We start from the raw sequence: 19,909 nt of genomic DNA on the forward strand, positions 1-19,909 counted from the left end.
TATTTGGTTGGTGTTCTATATCCTGGAAGCAATGGAAAAGAGTGTGAAAGCACCGAGGCATGCAACTCATCTAGACTAGCTGCTGGTTAGATATCAAAGGTCGGCTCACTCACCAAGGCAGCAAGGTTGCTGTGCTGATTCACCCATTCTTAGCCCAGAGTTTTCTTGTTTAAACAATGTTAAGTCTCATCAGATTTCTTTCCAGGAATGTTTATTTTTCAAATGCATCCCCCTATCTCATTCTGCCTTTAACCAGAGAAGTCTAGCAGACGTGAATGGAGTTTGTTCTTTCAGGTCTAATTCTGTTACTAGTCTGAGCATTGAGCTCAATAAAGAAGAGGACTTGGTAGGCTCAGGCCCTCACATTGACCATGCCATAGAAAAATGCAAAAGTAATGGCTGAAAAGCCAGAGAGACAGCCTAGACTGATCCACAGTGACAGTGCTATAGGGCAGAGCCTCAGCCTTTTGCATATGTCTGACTCTGCACCCTAGGAGAACAGAGCCTTATGTGAAAAGCCTCAGGTGACTGAGAAGAATGGCCAGAGATGTGCTTCGGACCGAAAGCAACTGCTGCTGCTTTGGAAGCACTGATGTGAGCAAGGGGCCTAGACACGGGGAAGCACCCGTGAGCACTGTTCTGGAACTGTGCCCTGAGGTTCACAGTTGAACAACTGCTCTTAAAGAGTTATAACTAAAGTTCAGGCTTTCTTACTGAACTCACTGTTTCACAGGTTGCAGATGCCATCCTTGGAAATCAGATGTTTACTCATTACGATCAGGCCCACATCGCCCAGCTCTGTGAAAAGGCGGGGCTCCTACAGCGAGCACTAGAGCACTACACCGACCTCTATGATATCAAGAGAGCTGTGGTCCACACTCATCTCCTCAATCCCGAGGTATGGCGTACCCCTGGGGCACTCCCATTGTGGGTGGTGTCCACCTGGTCAGTGGGGTCCACCTGGTCAGTGGAGTCATGTGCTCCCAAATTTCCAATGTTGGCATTATGGGACTGTGTCTTCCCTATGTGTGAGCCTCATCACTGCCATGAGCAGTGCTCATTCTGCCTACCCACAGACCCCACATGCTTAGGCGCACAGCTGGGCTTGTATTGCCTCTTTTTTTCTGTTGTCTGCTTTGACTTAGTCTAATTGAGAGAACCTCTTACAGCTCTAGCAGGGTTGTCTGAAACTGCTAGCGAAAGCTAAATAGCTTTTGCATTCCAGTTAATCAAATAGATTTAGCATCAACTGTGGAGCATCACAGGGTTTGTGACAGCTCATTGAATAAATGAAGTCAGTGTCTTACCCCAAATTTATTCCTAGCTCTCATTTTTTACCATGAGAGATAGTTGTTTTTCACTCTGTTTAAGTGGAAATTCTTTATATATTTGACACTCAGAGGGGAAAATTAATCCAGTTTTGTTTTTTTTTTTTTTGCCAGTGTTGGCAGCATCTAAGACAGTGCAAAGTTGTGGACAAACTCTTCCTTGCTTCCTAGTGGCTCATCAGCTTCTTTGGCTCCCTGTCAGTGGAGGATTCTATGGAGTGTCTGCATGCTCTTCTGTCTGCCGACATCAGACAAAACCTGCAGCTGTGTGTGCAGGTGGCCTCCAAGTACCACGAGCAGCTGGGCACGCCATCCCTGGTAGAGCTCTTTGAATCCTTCAAGAGTTACGAAGGTAACATGAAGCCTCTGGGCGACCACACCTCCAGCTCCTGTTACTCTCTGCCTGCCCAACCTAATGGTCTTCCTGAAAAGCTGGCAGGAGGTGCACTCACTGCCTGGGTGTTGGTTAGTAGCAGAAGATTCCTGTTATCTCATGTGTGTTACCGAGCCTTTTTGGTGTTGGCAAAGGAAGAAATGGGCTGGCATTGGTGTGGGGAGACTTAGAATCCCCCTGTGTCCCTGGAGCCTCTCTGGAACTAAGTGTTTCTGTGTCGCAGCATCTGCCACAGCTCACCTGAAACCGTGGAGTGCACTGCCCTGAGAGGGCAGGGCTTCCCTTGAGTGAGAACCCAATGGAGGTTGGGTTCTGGGCCTGCGGGCCTGCCCTAGTTGGCTTCCTTTGTCCCCTTCTGGGCATCAGACTTAGAAAGCATGCTTGTTGGGGGATGGCTTTCCCAAGTGAGATTCTCTTGGGGACAGGATAGGTTGTCTGGCCTGCCCAGAGCAGAGACTGAGCATTTGTCCAGTGTGTCATCAAGCCACTGCCATGTGCTTAGTGAGGCTGGGACATCGGAATAGTGAAGGCAAGACTTGCCCTCACTTGAGTGGGCCTTCTCGTCAGAAGATGCCATTGCAGGAAAGGCTGCAGCAGCAGTCAGGGGACACTGGGCTGGGATAGGCCATAGGATAGCATTAATGAGAACCATCACCTTCGGGCTACCAGTTCCACCAAAGACCTCCTCTGGGAGAGTGGTTGCTGGTATATCGTATCCTACTGTTGTTACAGTACCTCCTGGCTGACCCCTGTAATAGTTAGGAAATCATCAGCCTCTGATGAATAACTATGCTCTGTAACTCGCCTTGGAGCCCAGTCTATAGTGGCTCCCATGTGTCAGGTAGCAGACTTTTCATTTGGGGGTGCTCCTATTTTAAGCTATTGCTTTTTTCTCTGTTCCTGGCATGTCCGTTTTGAACGGCAATCATAGGGCCCTCTTAGGTTACCACAATTTGAATTATTCTTGAAGATGACTATCTGAGGTATACTTGGGCCCCCCATGAAGGTTCCACATACACACATAGCCAGTATTTTACATCAAAACATTCCAGCTATACCTCTCAAATTCAGTGGAAATCTGATGAGCTATTTCTGAGAGATGCCAAAGCACGCAAACTTTACATGTATAATAAATTCTGAGTAGGCTGTGGGTACTAGAGAATGGAGCAAAATCACAGTGAGCTGGGCCATCAAGGGCAAATGGGCTACACCTGTGGAGAATGCAGGTCGCTATTAAGAGGGCACAAAATGGAACAGTCTCTCTTCGTAGGCCTCTTCTACTTCCTGAGCTCAATTGTGAACTTCAGCCAAGATCCAGATGTGCACTTGAAATATATTCAGGCTGCGTGTAAAACAGGACAGATCAAGGAAGTGGAGAGGATATGCCGAGAGAGTAACTGCTACAACCCAGAGCGGGTGAAGAACTTCCTGAAGGTGAGTGTGTCCAGGCATCATCTCCTTCTTTGAGCAAACCAGCAGCCATACTGCCCTAAGAATTGGAACGCTGAGTTCTCGCCATTGTTCCCTGGGTCCCCAGTGGCAGAGCTGTACTTCATGGTCTAAGTTCTAGCAGGAATTAACTGGTGATCTCACGACTCCTTTGTGAAAAGAAGCTTGAGGCTATGCTCTTAATTATCTGACATGTGAGTAGAGGGAGTTTCATTGTTGCATTGTATTTTAACAACACCCCACTGTGCCCCTGTTAATTAGGCTGGGCAAGGCTGCAGAAACAAACAAACCACTCAGTGCTAAAAACAGAAACACAGAAACTGCTCAGTGCTAGTGGCATAAAAACAAGCTTATATCTTTGTCATGCACAGTCCTGGTGGATGTAGAAGTCAGAGGTGTGGCTTTCTTTCCCACCATCTTTCAAGGATCAAGCTGATGGCTGCTTTGCCATTTTCAACACATCACCCTGAATATTGCCTTCCTGGCCAAATGCAAGAAAGAGTACAGAGGAGCTGGCATGGGTGGTTTCTGTGGATGAGATTAGAAGTGGCACACAGTACTTCAATTCACTTTCCATTGGAGGAAACTAGGTCACGTGCCCACACCCCAAACTGCAAAGGTGCAGGGAACCTTAGAAATACACTCTATCAATGGCCAAATAAGGGAGACATGATTGTGGTGGACTATGTATGGAAAGCCCCTGCACTGACAGGTGATGTTGCATAGAGGACAGCTGCTTGTCTGAAAGGGTACTATTTACCAGGAAGTGTTCTTGGCAGCCCACTCTTCTGCCGGATCTCGGTCAGATTTATGCATAATGAGCTGCTTGGCTTAACCCAAAAGATGTTTGGTTTTGGACCAGTTTGGAATGTTACTGCCAAATTTAGCAGAGTTCTTTTTCTCTTTAATCAAGTAGTAGTATCTTTTCCCCCCACTTGTTTCCCAAAGCATACACTGTATCTCCAAAAGCAAACACTTTAAAATGAGTATATGTAGAACAAAGTCTAATTGTGCCTGGCTTGTTCTGTGCTTTCCAACACACAGGAGGCCAAGCTCACCGACCAGCTTCCCCTTATCATCGTGTGTGATCGGTTTGACTTTGTCCATGACCTTGTCCTGTACTTGTACCGCAACAACCTGCAGAAGTACATCGAGATTTACGTCCAGAAGGTACTACTGGGACTGTTGCTACTGGCTCCTAGGTGACACTTGGCTGCCTTTTGCTTTGGTCTGTGGTAATAGTCTACACCCAAGAGGCTGCCTCTGACCCCTGAACATGTCTGAGACGGTCAGTTTGAAGTGTGGTGTCTTAGCTCTGCTGCCATCGCAGAATACCACAGACTGGGCAGTTTAAACAACAGATATTTATTGCTCACAGTTTGGAGACTGGAAATCCAGGGTCAAAGTGCCATCCTACCGTAACCTTGTGTTGGTTTTTCCTGAGGTCTCTTTCCTTGGCTTGCAGACAATACCTTCTCGCTGTATCCTCACATATGACCTCTCCTCTTTGCCCATGCCCGTGGTATCTCTTCCTCTTTTAAGGACACTAGTCTACTTGGATTAGGGTCCCATCCTTATAACCTCACCTAACTTTAAATATCTCCTTCTTAAAATTCCCTATCTTAAAATACAGTCACATGAAGGGTAAGGCTTCAACATATGCATGGGGATACAAATTTAGTCCATCACAGAAGCCCTTTCAGATTTTTGCCCCCACTGTCTAAGTCTTAGGGGACTTGTAGCAATGACCTGTGTCTGCAGCACTGAAGTCGCTACCTTGACCATTCTAGGTCAACCCAAGCCGAATCCCAGCTGTGGTTGGAGGGCTGCTGGACGTGGATTGTTCTGAGGAAGTAATTAAAAATTTAATCATGGTAGTGAAAGGACAGTTCTCTACGGAGGAGCTGGTGGCTGAAGTTGAAAAAAGAAACAGGTAAGGTATCTTAGCTTGGTATCTTCTCTTGCCCCTGGAGCCTAGTGTTTGTTGTTAAATCTCTAGCTGATTCTCACAGATCCCTTTATGGTGGCCTCCCAGCCTCGGGGTTCACTGTAACAAATCTTAGATCTAGTAGTTATTTGTTGTTAGTACTGCAAACCTTCTAGAAGAACTTAACAATTGAAATCAATTTGGAACTCAAATCTATCTTGGTCCCTAAAGCAACCTGAAGTTAATGGAACAAGAGGTTTTAGTTTGTTTCTAGAAGCAACCTTCAGAGTCTAGTGTCTGCCCTGGAGATTTTGGGCGTTAAGCTTTGAGACTTTCATTAGCTTTGAGTCTTTCACAGTCCTCTTTCTTCTTTCAAAGGCTAAAGCTACTGCTTCCCTGGCTAGAGTCCCGGAGTCAGGAGGGCTATGAGGAGCCTGCCACCCACAACGCACTCGCCAAGATCTACATCGACAGCAACAGCAGTGCTGAGCGCTTCTTGAGGGAGAATGTCTTCTACGACAGCCACGTGGTGGGCCGCTACTGTGAGAAGCGGGACCCGCATCTGGCCTGTTTAGCCTATGAGCGGGGGCAGTGTGACCTTGAACTCATCAAGGTGGGTAGCAGATCCACTTTGCTGGGTGTTGCTCTGGCCTCCTGGGGCAGGGCCTCAAATGCGTGCTCTGTGGGGACTGATGAGGGCTTCCTCTGAAACCCACAGTGGTGGTAGGTCACGAGGTACATTTCTGCAAACTCGGTTTCCTTGTAATTCTGACACCTTGTTTCCAACCTTCTCATGCCTTATTTGGCTGTCCTGAAGGCAAAATTGAACCCCGTAGCCTGACCTGGGAGCTCCTTTGTAGACTGCCACACTACACCCAGCAGCCTGACTGCCTCCCTCTTGCCTCTCCTTACTGAGCGCCTCAGTCCCACGTGCCCCTGCACTTCCTGTTTTCCTTCTTGGGACAGTCCCCTATACATGGCCTCCACAGTCTCTTCCTAACCATGGCGCTCTTGCTGGTCCCCCTTGGAACATACCATCACACCTCCTGCCTACCTCTGTCCTGGCTTGGATCTACACATACTTAAGTACTTTTTTAGATTGAGCTCTTGATCCTTAACTATGGGGCCTAAAACACCAGAAATCTCATATAGGTGCATCTGATGTTTGACCATAAGCTCCGTGTAGGCAGTTGGGCTGTTTGCCTCTAGCACCTCAGAACATCTGACAATGTGGTGGAAACTCAGCAACTAGAGAAGGAACCTGGTAGTGTGAAGGGGAACCAATTTGTGTAAAGCTGGGATTTTAGCTAGTTGGCTACCATACTCCACCATTTGACTTAATTTACCACCTTTTTATTAAAGCACAGTTCAGGGACTGCTTGAAGATCTTTGCACTCATCTATCCTATAAGTGATATAAGATAGACATCACCTTTTGGTAAGGCACAGTTCAGATAGAGAAGAAATGCTCACTAAGGAAGATCTGCCCTGTCAGACAGAAAGCTGTCATGGATTTTCAGGGCAGACACCAGCATGCTTGTGCCAGGACAGCCTGCTTCTGCTGTGCACATGTGCACACACACATCAGCCTCGTGCCTGATCTCAGACTCAATCTGATTCCCACCAGGCCATAGCAAGAGCCTCACAAATTAGAATGGTCCAGTGGACAGTTGGTTTTTTGGAGATGTATAATAACATACAAAAAAGGAGCTCAATTTCAATCAGTGAAAGTATATTTTAAATATAGGCCTTGAAATGTTGCAGCATATATGCTATTTTGTTTCAGTTCTAGGCTATTCTAATTACACTTTAGAGGTGGTTTAGCGGTAGCTACATGTAAGGATTTACATTTGAATTAATTAAAATTAAAAACTTGGTTCCTCCTTCATACACTGTATTTCTAGTGCTCAGTAGCTTCCCGTGGCTAGTGGTGGGCATGTTGGACAGCACAGATGTAGAACGTTTCATCATCTCAAAGTTCTAGGAGGTAGCGCCGCTTTAGAGCAGCAATTAGATGTGAAGAGAAGCTAAGCACATCCATTGTAAGTTATTGCAAACTGAAAAATGGGCATTTTTAGGTAATTTTTCATCGGAGTAAATCAACCCTTTTAGATGCTGCTCATCCCAATCAAAGCACTATGTCTTACCTGGACCCTGGCTGACACCAGACAAGTGTCAGGGACAGAGGGAACTGATGGGGGTGGGTCCCCCGAGTAGTTTCTGTTGATCGGCTGCATGTGTTACACACATGAGTGTGTTTATTTCAGGTTTGCAATGAGAATTCTCTGTTCAAAAGTGAGGCCCGCTACCTAGTGCACAGGAAGGATCTAGAGCTCTGGGCTCACGTCCTTGAGGAGACCAGCCCGTCCAGGAGACAGCTGATTGACCAGGTGAGGCACAGAAATGTGTGCACTTGAGCACACCTGCATTTTGTCCTCTAATCGTCCTGCGGCTCAAGTGACTGGTTTAATTGTTACATCAAAAACATCTTCAGATGCGTGGTCAATCTTATGAACCTTCACTGCTCTTCTCCCTCCAGAAGCAGCTTGCCTAAAAATGGTTTTGATGCTCAGGGTGAGCTCACTTGGAGCTGTTTATTGGTTAAGGGCACAGAGTAGGCCCTGATATCTAAAGTAGGGATGTTCAGTCCCAGAAAAAAGAACATCTGACAACGTGCTGCATGCTGGATCCTTAATTTTTTTTTCCAGCTCGGCCCCAATTAGCAGAAGTTAAGTGGCTCTCAGGGTTATCTTCGCTGGATGTCCTTTTGTCAAAAGAAACCCTCGTACCCTTGTGATGATCCATTGCCTCCTTGGAGCCTAGGAGGCAGTGCTGGGGCCAGGGGTCCTGCTAGGTACTACCTGGCAGATGGCCGTTGGCCTCAGCTACTTGGTGGGCTTCCTGCAGCCTCAGACAGTAGCAGATGGTGCCTTAATCATCCTCTGCACTCTCCCCTCGGCTCCTGGTCATGGTTTAGGGGTGGGCTGAGGCCAGTGTGGGAACAAGACTCTGATCCAACAAGTGGGCTTCAGCACCCTCCTCCCTTGTACAGATTGCTGCTCCTCTAGGTGCATTTGTTTAAACTTGAGGTTTTTATTTCACCTGTATCTCTATTGCATCTTACCTTGTTCTAAGTCTACTTTTCCTCAGGCCTGTGCCATTATTTTTTTCTTAGTAAACTTTATTTTGGGATACTTTTATATTTATACAAGTTCATTTTATTTTGAATCTTTATTATATACTCTTCTCTCAGATTTACCTGAGGATTTAATATTAATACCTTTCATCCGAACCTGGGCCTGGAACAGAGTCTGTTTTGAATTCCATTAGGGACCTTAATCCAAGTTCACAGACAACAAACATTTCTCCAGGTGTGGTCCAGCTTCCTGATAGGTTTTGTAGGTCATGCCACATTGGCTCTGGGAAGAGCAGGTTTAACACTGTGCTTAAAGCTGGCAAGTACCCCCTGATCTCCCTGTGTCTGTGTGGAGTCACTGGTCCTATAATTATGTCTGCTGTGACTGAATATTCATAGCCACCTCCTGCAGTGCCCCTCTAATTAGAGTGCATGATGGCATTGGCAGACTGCTTTTAGGTCTGGAAGAGAAACTCATTATGGAAAATTTACTTAGAGGAACCAATTTCCTGAGGTAACCTTAGGTTGGGCATCCTGTGTCAACCCAAATAGATGGTAGAAATTTATTTTTGCCCTTAAAACAACCAGTGTGTATTTAAAGTGCTCTAAGGTTTTCAAGAATTGACAATTAGATGTCATAATGCCAGGAAACACATTTTCTACTCTGGATGGACTTGGTGTGCTGTGTTACAGTTCTCCCTTCCCTCAAGTATGCCCTTTTTGGTGGCTTATCTACTGTGATGGCCCCTTTTCTCTAACTCCTATATGTCTTTGGGATTGTTACAAACAACTCAGAGGTAGAACTTTGACATCTCATGGTGCATTGAGTACACAGTAGCCACTTGTAAGGTGTACTGGGCTGACATTGATTCAGGTTTCACTGAAGCCCCTCAGGATTGCAAGGTGAAAGTTCATGACCAAAGGTATATATTAGCTATATCAGGTGTCCTCAGAGCTGTCTGTTTTTTCTCATTAAGTCACTGCTATTGCCCACCTTGGATGAACACCAGAAATTTAGCAAAGATGATGGAAGCCGAAGTCACCAAAGGCCCCTCTACAAAATGCAGAGTGTGGTGCTTGTCTAGTTATTTGGGAAGTGTACTCTGGAAAAATGTCTTCAGTTCCAATTTGTAAGTTTTCTTATATCTGAGACATGTGTCACGATTGAATGAAGGGCGATGTGACCAGTCTTTTGTTGGTCTTTTCTTCAGAGCATGGTTCAGAGGGCTCCAGAGCTTAAATACACTTGACCGGGTCCCTGGAAGTGGACTGGGCCACAGCAGCTAGCAGGGGGCTGCCAGAGGCCCCCGTGGTATCTTTATTAGAAAAAAAATTTAGCTTAAAAAGATGAAAGCATACATGCTTTTCAACTACCTATTTAGTGTGCTGCATTATTGGCTTTGGAGTAAATTTAAAGTATGGTCATTGGGGCAGAGATGAGAGTCTGTAGCCCTTTTGATGTAAAAGAAAACCTAATTGTCAAAATAAAGCAAATGGAGAAATCCCTGCAACTGACCCCTTTAGATGCCCTTTTCCTTTCTGCCTTAAGTAATCTCCCATTTTTCTCTGGCCATTCTAGTCTGTTTTGGAGGAGTCCTTCCCTTATCCTCAGCTTAAATGATACGGTCTTTAATTGACTATCTAATTAACTACATTCTTTCAAATAATTTTCAAAACCAGGTGGTACAGACAGCATTGTTGGAAACACAGGATCCTGAAGAGGTCTCAGTCACTGTCAAAGCCTTTATGACAGCTGACCTTCCTAATGAACTGATTGAGCTACTGGAGAAGATTGTTCTGAATAACTCTGTCTTCAGTGAGCACAGGTGAGGGTATGCCAGAAGTGGAAGTAGAGGAAGATGTTGTGACTTGGTCAGATTCAAACACTTGCTTAACATTCACTTTCTGTTGCAATCATGTCTCGCTTCATCCACCCAACCTCACTATCAGCTGCTCCCCGGACACATGTTCAGTCTTCTTACTACTTTCTGTATCTCTGTTCAACCTTTCCCTTACCTTATTTAAATCCTACTGGTCTTTTATAGCCCATCTTAAATCCTCCCTTTTTCAGGAAGCCACCCTTCCTCTTCCTGCTCTGGCCCACACAACACTCAGAGAAAGGGAGCTAACATTTATTAAGGGCTGAGTTTGTCCCAAGTATATTAAACTCTTGAAATCATGATGAACAAAGCTTGGCAATATATTGCAAGAGAACTAAACCTGGGTGTATAAATCTTGCTGGAGGTGTAACGCAGAAGCATGATGAGTGGGATCTGGGATAGGAAGAACATTCTGGGCAGAAGCAACAGCTTGATCAGACATCTTGGAGATTACAGAGTATGCCTCAGCATGGTCTCACTACTATTTATCACTACTTGGAAATTTATTGTCGGATTCTGTGTCAAACAGATAGTGTATTCAAATCATAAATTCCCTCTGTAAAGATTTAGTTATAAGATTTATTTTGTAGCCCAGAAAGGCTTTTGAGGTTTGTGGTATTATGTTAAGGAGCGTGTCCATTAGTTTTTGAATTTGGAAATGTTGTATGGTAAATTATGAAATGTGAAATTATATTTTAATCATAATTAAAATACAATTGTTTGATTACAGGATGCCAGAGTTAAGCTACCTGAGGTGGCTAGGATATTCTGTCTTGCTTTTGGCCATCCTCCTTTGATAGATATTAGCTTGTGAGTACTTACCACAAAAAGACAATTAAAGGTGGTTCTGACTATGTGTTACCTTCTTGGACACTGTTGCTTCTCAAACGTGCAGGGGAACCTTCAAGTTCAGATCCTATCACTAGAAAAATTTTAAATGTAGGATAAAATATACAAATGATCTTTTAAAATGAATCGGTGAGCTAGAAAGTAAAGAAGTCTAAGGTTTAAAAAAAGAGAGAAGTAGGAAGGACACAATCTGACTCTTGCCAACCCCTGTTGAACCCAGGCTGTAGTTCTCACACCCTTCAGGACACAGACGACAGGAGACAAGACCTAAAGGCCTGCAAAAGGTGTGAAGTTTACAAAGAATCCCCTCCTCGGTGCAAGGATAAACTAAGAGTATGCCAGTATTGTCTGGCCCTCTGCTGAGAGACCAGCCAAAACAAACCAAAAAAGAGCTCTTCTGAACCGTGGTGCTAGATTATGAGAAAAAAACTGGCCCTAACAAGCTGGCCCTCTTATGGGTTTTAGCACAAATTCATGTGAACTGGCATAGTATTAAGAATCCTCAAGCAAGTAATTTAAGTAGTATCTTCAGATCTCTGTCAGAGATGAATACAAATTATCTTGATAAGAGCCTACCTTCTAGCAAGGCTTCAAAGGATTCTGACAAATGACATTCTAAGAAATAATGAATGCATAGTAAAAGCATTGACAAAATGCATAAGGAAACAAGGCATCATTCATTAATAAGAGCCAGAAGTAACAGGTTGAGTAATATCTGCCTGGAGAAACTGGAATTATCAGAGGGATTGGAATTATCAGGCACAGAATATAAAATTAATCTGTAAAGTGCTTAAATACCAAAAAAATATATATATCAAACAGATTTTTAAAGTTCCAAATAACTTTGACAAATATGTAATATTTAACATAAATATAAATTTCAAATATATAATACATATAATTGAAATTGAAGTAAGCCCCAAAAAGGTTTAGGAGCATTAGAGAATAAATGAATTTGAAGATAAATGTGAAGAAATTGCAGGAACATAGCCAAGACAAACAGGTGGAAATGTGAAAGGATTTAAGAGATATACAAGTTAACAGGAGATCTAATCGGAATTTCAGAGAGAGTGAAGAATGATAAAGAATGATAAAGATTTTAAAAACTGACTAAATTCCAGCTCTCAAATTCAGGAAGCCCAACAAATCCCAAGGAAGATTAGTTTTTTTAAACCACCTTTACACACAGTATAGCAAAACAGCAGGACATCAAAAAAATTTTTTTAAGCAGCCAGAGAAAAGATAGATTACCTATAAAGGAATATGAATGAGATTAACAGCAGACTTTTCAACAGCCTCAGTGGAAGCCAAAGAATAATGGGATGGTATAATGACTTCTGAGTGCTTATAAAAAGCAACTTTCAGCTTAGAATTATGTATTTGTAAAATTAATATTATTACAAAATAGAGATCTGTTCATACAGATTAAATGAGAGAGTTTGTTAATAACAGACTTTCATTAAGGGAATTTGAACAGATGTGTTTTAGGCAGAAGAAAAGCAAATCTATGTGGGGACAACAAGGAATAAGGAGCAATAAAGTAGTAGCTAGATAAAACAAAAAATATCTTGTGGTGTTAGGGAGACAAAGAACTAAAATTAATAACTGCATGTAAGTTGGGAGGTAGTAGTATTGTAAGGTCCTTTTTTTTGTTTAGGAAGAAGATAAAGATAATAATTACATTAGTCTTTGAGAGATTATTTGTGTTCGAATTTCAAGTGGAACCACTGAAAGAACTTCTAAACTAGTGAAGGAAAAAGGTGGAATGAGAAAATTATCACCCCAAAAGAAGGCCAAGAAAGACAGATAAAAAAATGTAGGAACAAATAGCAAGTATAAAATAAGATGGTAGCAGTAAATCTAAATCTAAATAATTACATCAAATGTAAAAATCATATATTCTAGTTAAAAGACAAAGATGTGCAAGTGGATAGAGAAACAAAACCATATACTCTTTATAAAACACATCTAAAACTTAAGGTTAATGAGAAGTTTAAAATAAAAGCATTTTTAGAAATTACACAAATGCCAAACCTAAAAATGCTGATATTATATTGATATATTTTATATTTTTTATATGGTGTATATTAGTATCACAAAATAGACATTAAGATAAAAACTGTTGTTGAAGTACAGAGGACCAATACATAATGATAAAAGGTTTAGTTCACCAGGAAGGTAATTCTGAACTTATGTGCACTTAATAATATAGTCTCAAAATATATAAAGCAAAAATTGACAAAATTGCTAGGAGATGCAGGCAAATTTGTCGTGTTGAGAGATTTAACTGTTGACAGATAATGCGCGTTATGAGCTTGCTGGAAAGAATCTATTCAATAAGTAGACATGATTATTAAAGAAAAAGCAAACCAAAGACAGATAAAAAAAAAAAAAGTAAACTTCTACAATTCTATTTATTCGACTGTGGTAAACAACTAGATATATAAATTCAAGAATGATCAGAAGATCATCTTGAAAGAAATCGGGGTTTTACCACATCACTCAAATTCAGTGCAATACCAGTAAAAATCCCTGTTTGTTTATTTATAAACTTGACAGATTTTAAATTTTAAATCAATCAAAAGGATAAAAGGCCAAGAATGGTCAAATGCTCTTAATACAAATAATAAATTACCCAAGAAGTAAGAGTGGATATTGAGATGGCAAGGTACTTACTCTGATCTAGAATTATTATAAAACTAAATTAAGACATGATGGTTTTGGCAGGAAATAGAAAAATGAACTGTTATAATAAAAGAACCCTAAAATGAATATACACATATGTAAAACATTTATGACAGAGCTGGCTCTACAGATGGCAACAGTAGACTTCAGTGAGAGATGTTAAAACAGTTGGTTATCCATATGGGAGAACTTTGAAATTGGACATCCGTCCCATAGTATGTAAAGATTTAAGTGTAAAAGGCAAAACTATAATATTTTTAGAGTTTATGTTTAAAAGAAGAATATATTTATGGCCTAATAAACTCTTAAGCCAGTCATTTAAAAAACAAACCTTTTTGTGAAAAGCCGATAAATAGGATTATGTTAAACTTCAGAATTTTATCATAAGAAGGTGAGAAAAGGGGAAGCTGCAAACAGGGGGATGGCATTTGCAACTTACATGCCCATCAAAAACTAGTATGGATGTCATAATGAAAGAAAAACTGAAACAGCCTGATAGAAAGCACAGCAAAGCCCTTGAGCAGTCCTCCAGCAAGTGGAGAGAGAGCCAGCAAGTCTAAGCAGGGGTTCAGCTTCTTCAGCCATCAAGGAAACACTGGGACTGCTGCGCACCCTCCCTTTTCTCCTACAGAGCAGCAGGGATCTAGCTCTCCTAATCAGACTTGATTGAGAATGCTGAGCAACCGGGCCTCTTACCTGCCCTGCTGGGAATGCCCATTACACTTGGAAAGTAATGTATGCCAAAAGATGCAGTTTCCACTCTTGATTATGAACCCTAAAGTAACTCAGCTCAGGTGTCTCAACGCAGCACAGTTTCAATAGCAAAGATCTGGTAGCAATCCAGATACACATTGGTAAATAGGCTGTGGTACCATCATGCAGTGGAAAGGAATACTATACAAAAGCATGGATGAATCTTAGGACCTAACTTTTAAATGTTTTCTTTCTTCTTTTTAATTATTATGCAGTAAAATTGACCTTTTGAGGGGGATGTACACTACTAGGAATTTTAATGTCTAGATCATGTAACTACCACAATCAGGATACGGAACTGTTCTGTCACCCTACAAAACCCCTTCGTGCTAGCTATCTTTTATAGTTACATGCCCCCAACCCTGCAGCCATGGCAACCACCCATCTGTTACCCATTGCTCTGGTTTTGCCTTTCCAAAAATGTCATGTAAAGGGAATCACATAGTATGTAATCCCTTGAGACTGGCTTCTTTCATTCAGCATGATGCCTTTGAGATTCATCCAAGTTGTTGTGTGCATCAATAGTTTGTTCTTTTTTTATTGCTGAATAATGTTCCATTGTATGAATGTACCACAGTTTGTTCATTCGCTTATTGAAGGACATTTGGGTTATTTTCAATTTGGTGATTATGAATTCAGCTGATGTAAACATTTGTGTCCAGATTTTTTTGAGCATACCCAGCTGGTTCATAGGGTGTATATATGTTTAACTGTTTAAGAAACTGCCAAACTATTGTTTTCCAGAGTGGCTGTATCATTTTGCATTCCCACCAGCAATATGTGAGAATTCCAGTTGCTCCACATCTTCACCAGCACTTGGTATTATCAGTATTTTTTTTTTTTAATTTTAGCCATTCTAATATAAGTGTATAGTGGTGTGTCATTTTGGTTTTCATTTGTATTTCCCTAATGGCTAATAACATTTAAAAACTTTTCTTGTGATAATTTGCCATTCATATCTCTTTTGGGGAAATGTCTCTTCAAATCTTTTGCCTGTTTTTCAAATGAGTTATTTGGATTTTTACTGTTGAGTTTTGAGATTTATTTATACTTTCTCGATATAAGCCCTTGGTTGGATATGTGATTTACAAATATTTTTTCCCAGTGTGTAGTTTCTCTTTTTATTCTCCTACCAGTATTATTCATTTGGATCAAGACCAATTCATAAACTGTGGATTGTGTTTTTGTGTTATGTCTAAGAACTCTATGCCTAAGCCCAGGTCACAAAGATTCTCTCCTGTTTCCTTCTAAAAGTTTTATAGTTTTACATTTTACATTTAGATCTATGATCCAGTATTTAATAAGATATGAAGTTTAGGTTGAGGTTCATTTTTTTGCATATAAATGTCCAGTAATCCCAGCATTATTTTTTGGATCTTTTTTCCATTGAATTTCTTTTGTATCTTTGTCAAAAATCAGTTGGCAAGGTTGTGTGACTTCTCTAAATTCATTCTTGTTCAAAATTTAGAACTAGCTTGTCTATATCTATAGGAAAATCTGGGATTTTTATTGGAATTGCATGAAATCTATAGACCAATTTAGGGAGAATTGATATCTTTACTGTGACTATAGTCATATCCGTAATTACAATATCTTTTCATTCATTTAGTTCTTTTATTTTTCTCATCAGCATTTTATAGTTTTCAGCATATAGATCATGTACATATTTATTAGATTTATACTTAAGTATTTCATATTTTGGAGTCATTATATAGGGTTTTTTGGGGTCACAGTTATTCATTGCTAGCATACAGAAATAATACAATTGATTTTTGTTGTTGACTTCATATCCTGCAAGCTTACTAAACTTACCAGTTCTATGGTTTGTTTGTTTGGGTTTTTTTTGTAGATTCCTTGGGATTTTCTGTTAATCATGTTGCCTGCAAATAGGGATAGTTTTATTTCTTCCTTTCTAATAGAGGTTTTTTTTCTTGCTTAAATGCTCCAGCTAAAACCTCTAGCACAGTGCTGAATGAGGTGGTGAGAGCGGACATCCTTGTCTTGTTCCTGATCCTGAAGGGAATCAGCTGTCTCTCACTATTGAGTACGGTGTCAGCTGTGGGATTTTTGTAGATTTTCATTAGATTGAAGAAGTTCCCTTCTTTTTCTAGTTTTCTGAGAGTTTCTATCATTAGTTGGTATTGGATTTTGTCAGATGCTTTTTCTGAATCAATCGATGATCATAGTTTTTTTTTAGATTATGTTATTTCCCACGTTTTGGAATAGAGCAAAAGAAAACATATTTTGTAAGAATGCATCTAGTATGACTAAAAAACAGGAAACTTCTTTGTGATTATTTGGAGTTTATCTTCCTAATAAATGTACTGCATTTATTTAAAAAATAATAATAATAAAGTTCAAAATCATGAAAAACTACTTATCGACTTATATTGCTTATAATATATGTGGTAACACTATAAACCACAAAGAACTGATTAGAAGCACAGTTCAGGTGAATAGGCACTTGTGAAGTGGGGACAGTAGGCAGCTACCAGAGAAGCCATGGCATGCCCCCAGTGATGGGTAGTATTCTGACTCTCTCAGCTGATGCTTTCCCAAAACTTCAAATCCCATGTACTTTATAAATGTTCTGTTGTACCTACTTATCAATCATGTGTATGTATACTAAATACTCTTTAAAAGCGGGGGTCTTACACTGGCCAACCTGCCAGAGCGTTGTGTTCATTCTTCATTCCTGTGACGCCATGCTGACTGCCACTTCTTAGGAATCTCCAGAATCTGCTGATCCTGACCGCCATCAAGGCAGACCGTACTCGGGTCATGGAATACATCAACCGCCTGGACAACTACGATGCCCCAGATATTGCAAACATTGCCATCAGCAGTGCACTGTATGAGGAGGCCTTTGCCATCTTCCACAAGTTTGATGTTAACACCTCAGCAATCCAGGTGAGCTGTTGAGTGCTGTCATGCTAGACCCTAGCTCCCTCTGCCACACTGAGTCCTTGTCACCTCTAAGGGTATCAGACCCTCAGGTCGTCCGATGTGCCTCTCAGATTCTTGCACTCTTTTCTGCTCCTCACCAGTAACCCATCCTCCCAACCTGTTGGCTCCTTCTCTGCTGATGCTCCTTTCTGCTGGCTTTTACCCCCTATGTCTCAGTCATTCTCCAGCACTCTACTGGACTTGGGTACTTGACACAAGATCATCCACTCAGACCTGGTGACTGAGGAGTCTGAATCTCGGAAGCTCTCACACATGATGGTTATTCCAGCCCTTCACCCCCATGCTGCTTCAGTTCCCCAGGGCAATCCTGCCAGCCCTCCCGTCTGCCTTCAGCCTCACCAAGAACTCTCACCTTCATCCTCATCCTTTTCCTTCCAGTCTGCTAGCCTTTTCCAATTTTATTTCCAAACTGATTGTAAAACATGAGACATATCACCTTAACTGCTCTCTTACCAATATTTTTTACTTCCTTGCCTCTTCCTTTTTCATCTTTTTATACCTGCTTGTGAGACCTTGATCTAGAAGCCTCTCTTTTCTGTTCCCACATGGGCTGTAGGCTTGCTCAGCACTCCAGGCTGCCCTGTAAGCCTGTTTCTGCCAGATGAGCTATCTCATTTACCAGAGCAGGTCCTTTGAACCTTTACAGCCTATATGCCCCATTGCACTGTCTTGCCTCAAGATCAGGAGGCAATTCCTGTGTCCCTGCCTTTGGCCCAGAAAGCTTAGCCTGGCTGTCTCCTTCCTTCAAGCCTCTCTTTTGGAGTGTCTCTTCTCTGTCATCCTATTCCCTGTACTACATTCCTTCTCCTCCATTCATTCATCTGAAAAATAATTACTGCCCAGTTATTTTGGACTGAATTGAATGGTCATGCAACTTTAGGCAGAATTTGGAACTCAACAAAAATCTGTCTGCTCCCTGGAGCTAACTGGGTATTGCAGAAAATGAGAACCCTCTTGTAACCCCTAGGTCCTGATCGAGCACATTGGAAATCTGGACCGAGCGTATGAGTTTGCAGAAAGATGCAATGAGTCTGCCGTGTGGAGTCAGCTGGCCCACGCCCAGCTTCAGAAAGACCTGGTGAAGGAAGCCATCGACTCCTACATCAGAGCTGATGACCCTTCTTCTTATCTGGAGGTTGTCCAGGTAGCCAGCCGGAGCAGTAAGTGAACCTCCTCCCCATGGAGCTCTGCTTCTTACTGGTGAGCCTTGGTGAGGCCAGGATGTGGCTTTCCACACATGTTATGTATTCAGAGATAGGAACACACCCCTGAATGAAAGCTTTCTGAAAGGGTCTGAGATGAATATTCTGTTAAGGACACTAGTTCTTCAGTTGATCAGTTGATTCTTACCCTCTTTTACAAGACTAGACAGTTGAAGCTTAATGGATATCACTAGGGTAATAATATTAAGGTCAGAGATTTAGACCTCAGCGTTTCTTCTGGCCACTCACGTTGATTGTGGCATCAGCCTCTTCAGTGGGTGGGATAAATGGCACATCCCCCGCTGAGGTTCTTGTCCCCTGGGGGGCTCCTGTGGGTTCTGCCCCTTTCCCTTCCTCCACCCAGGATAGGACTCTGCTCTTTGGGCAAAGTCCTAGACCTAGACCCTACCTGGAGCCCAGGCCCTCTGAGGCAGAGCGGGTGGGTCAGCGCCCTGACTAAGGACAGACGAGGAGGACTTGAGCCCTGGTTAAACTGAGCAGCTCAGAGTTAACCTGTTTTGTTTTCTGTCTGTAGACAATTGGGAGGATCTGGTTAAATTCCTACAAATGGCCAGGAAAAAGGGCCGTGAATCCTACACAGAGACAGAACTTATTTTTGCCCTGGCTAAAACTAACCGTCTCTCTGAGCTAGAAGATTATATTAATGGACCCAACAATGCCCACATCCAGCAGGTAGGCTGTGCCCCCAGGGACTGTGAGCTGTTACAGGCGGGTTTGAAGATCGCTTCTTAGAGCAGTACAGACCTATGATGGTGAGAAACAAGCCACACAGTGGATCAAGCCCCATGTGGTTAATTCTTCCAATTAATCACCTCAGAATGATTCTCCTAGAAAAGGTGTCAGGACCAAGTGCAGGTGCTGTAGCTATCACCACCAGAGAACAAAGGGACTGAGTAACTGGCCGGATGAAAGATGTGTTGAAAATTATTAGCTTTCCCATATGTCAGCAATTATCAGGTAAGATAATGGGAAAAAAATTCTTGAAAATAGAGATAAAACAAAATTGTTTTTTAAAAACCTTTTTAAAACCTTAAATAAAAGAAAGAGCTATATAAATGTCAAGTCTGCAATTTCCAGGGGTAAAATGTTACCCCAGGAAAAAGTAATAAAGAGAGTTGAAGGGGTAATAGAATATATCCTAACTCTGTATTAATTGAAAGTGTGATTCTCTTCAAAGAATACACATACTTCTTTGAAATAAATAACACAAAAGAGGACTTCAGGTTTCTATTTCAAAGTAAGTTCCAATTAATTGTTGGAAATTAGGTTAGAATTTTGAAAAGGAATTAAAAGTTCATCACGTAATTATGTAACCAGAA

The 19,909-nt window shown here is 41.8% G+C and overlaps 1 protein-coding gene across 1 annotated transcript in view; it reads left to right on the forward strand.

Annotated features, from left to right (window-relative positions):
* The window catches only part of CLTCL1 (clathrin heavy chain like 1), a 104,306-nt gene that overhangs the window by 64,228 nt on the left and 20,169 nt on the right, over positions 1 to 19,909 (forward strand). The window contains 11 exon segments of the mRNA XM_036220954.1: positions 734 to 898; positions 1,500 to 1,680; positions 2,993 to 3,156; positions 4,216 to 4,341; positions 4,962 to 5,104; positions 5,477 to 5,711; positions 7,365 to 7,487; positions 9,914 to 10,059; positions 17,127 to 17,310; positions 18,335 to 18,527; positions 19,105 to 19,262. Of these exon segments, the coding sequence (XP_036076847.1) occupies positions 734 to 898; positions 1,500 to 1,680; positions 2,993 to 3,156; positions 4,216 to 4,341; positions 4,962 to 5,104; positions 5,477 to 5,711; positions 7,365 to 7,487; positions 9,914 to 10,059; positions 17,127 to 17,310; positions 18,335 to 18,527; positions 19,105 to 19,262 (1,818 nt within the window).

This window comes from Rousettus aegyptiacus, unplaced genomic scaffold (assembly GCF_014176215.1).
Source record: "Rousettus aegyptiacus isolate mRouAeg1 unplaced genomic scaffold, mRouAeg1.p scaffold_m13_p_5, whole genome shotgun sequence".
NCBI lineage: Eukaryota > Metazoa > Chordata > Mammalia > Chiroptera > Pteropodidae > Rousettus > Rousettus aegyptiacus.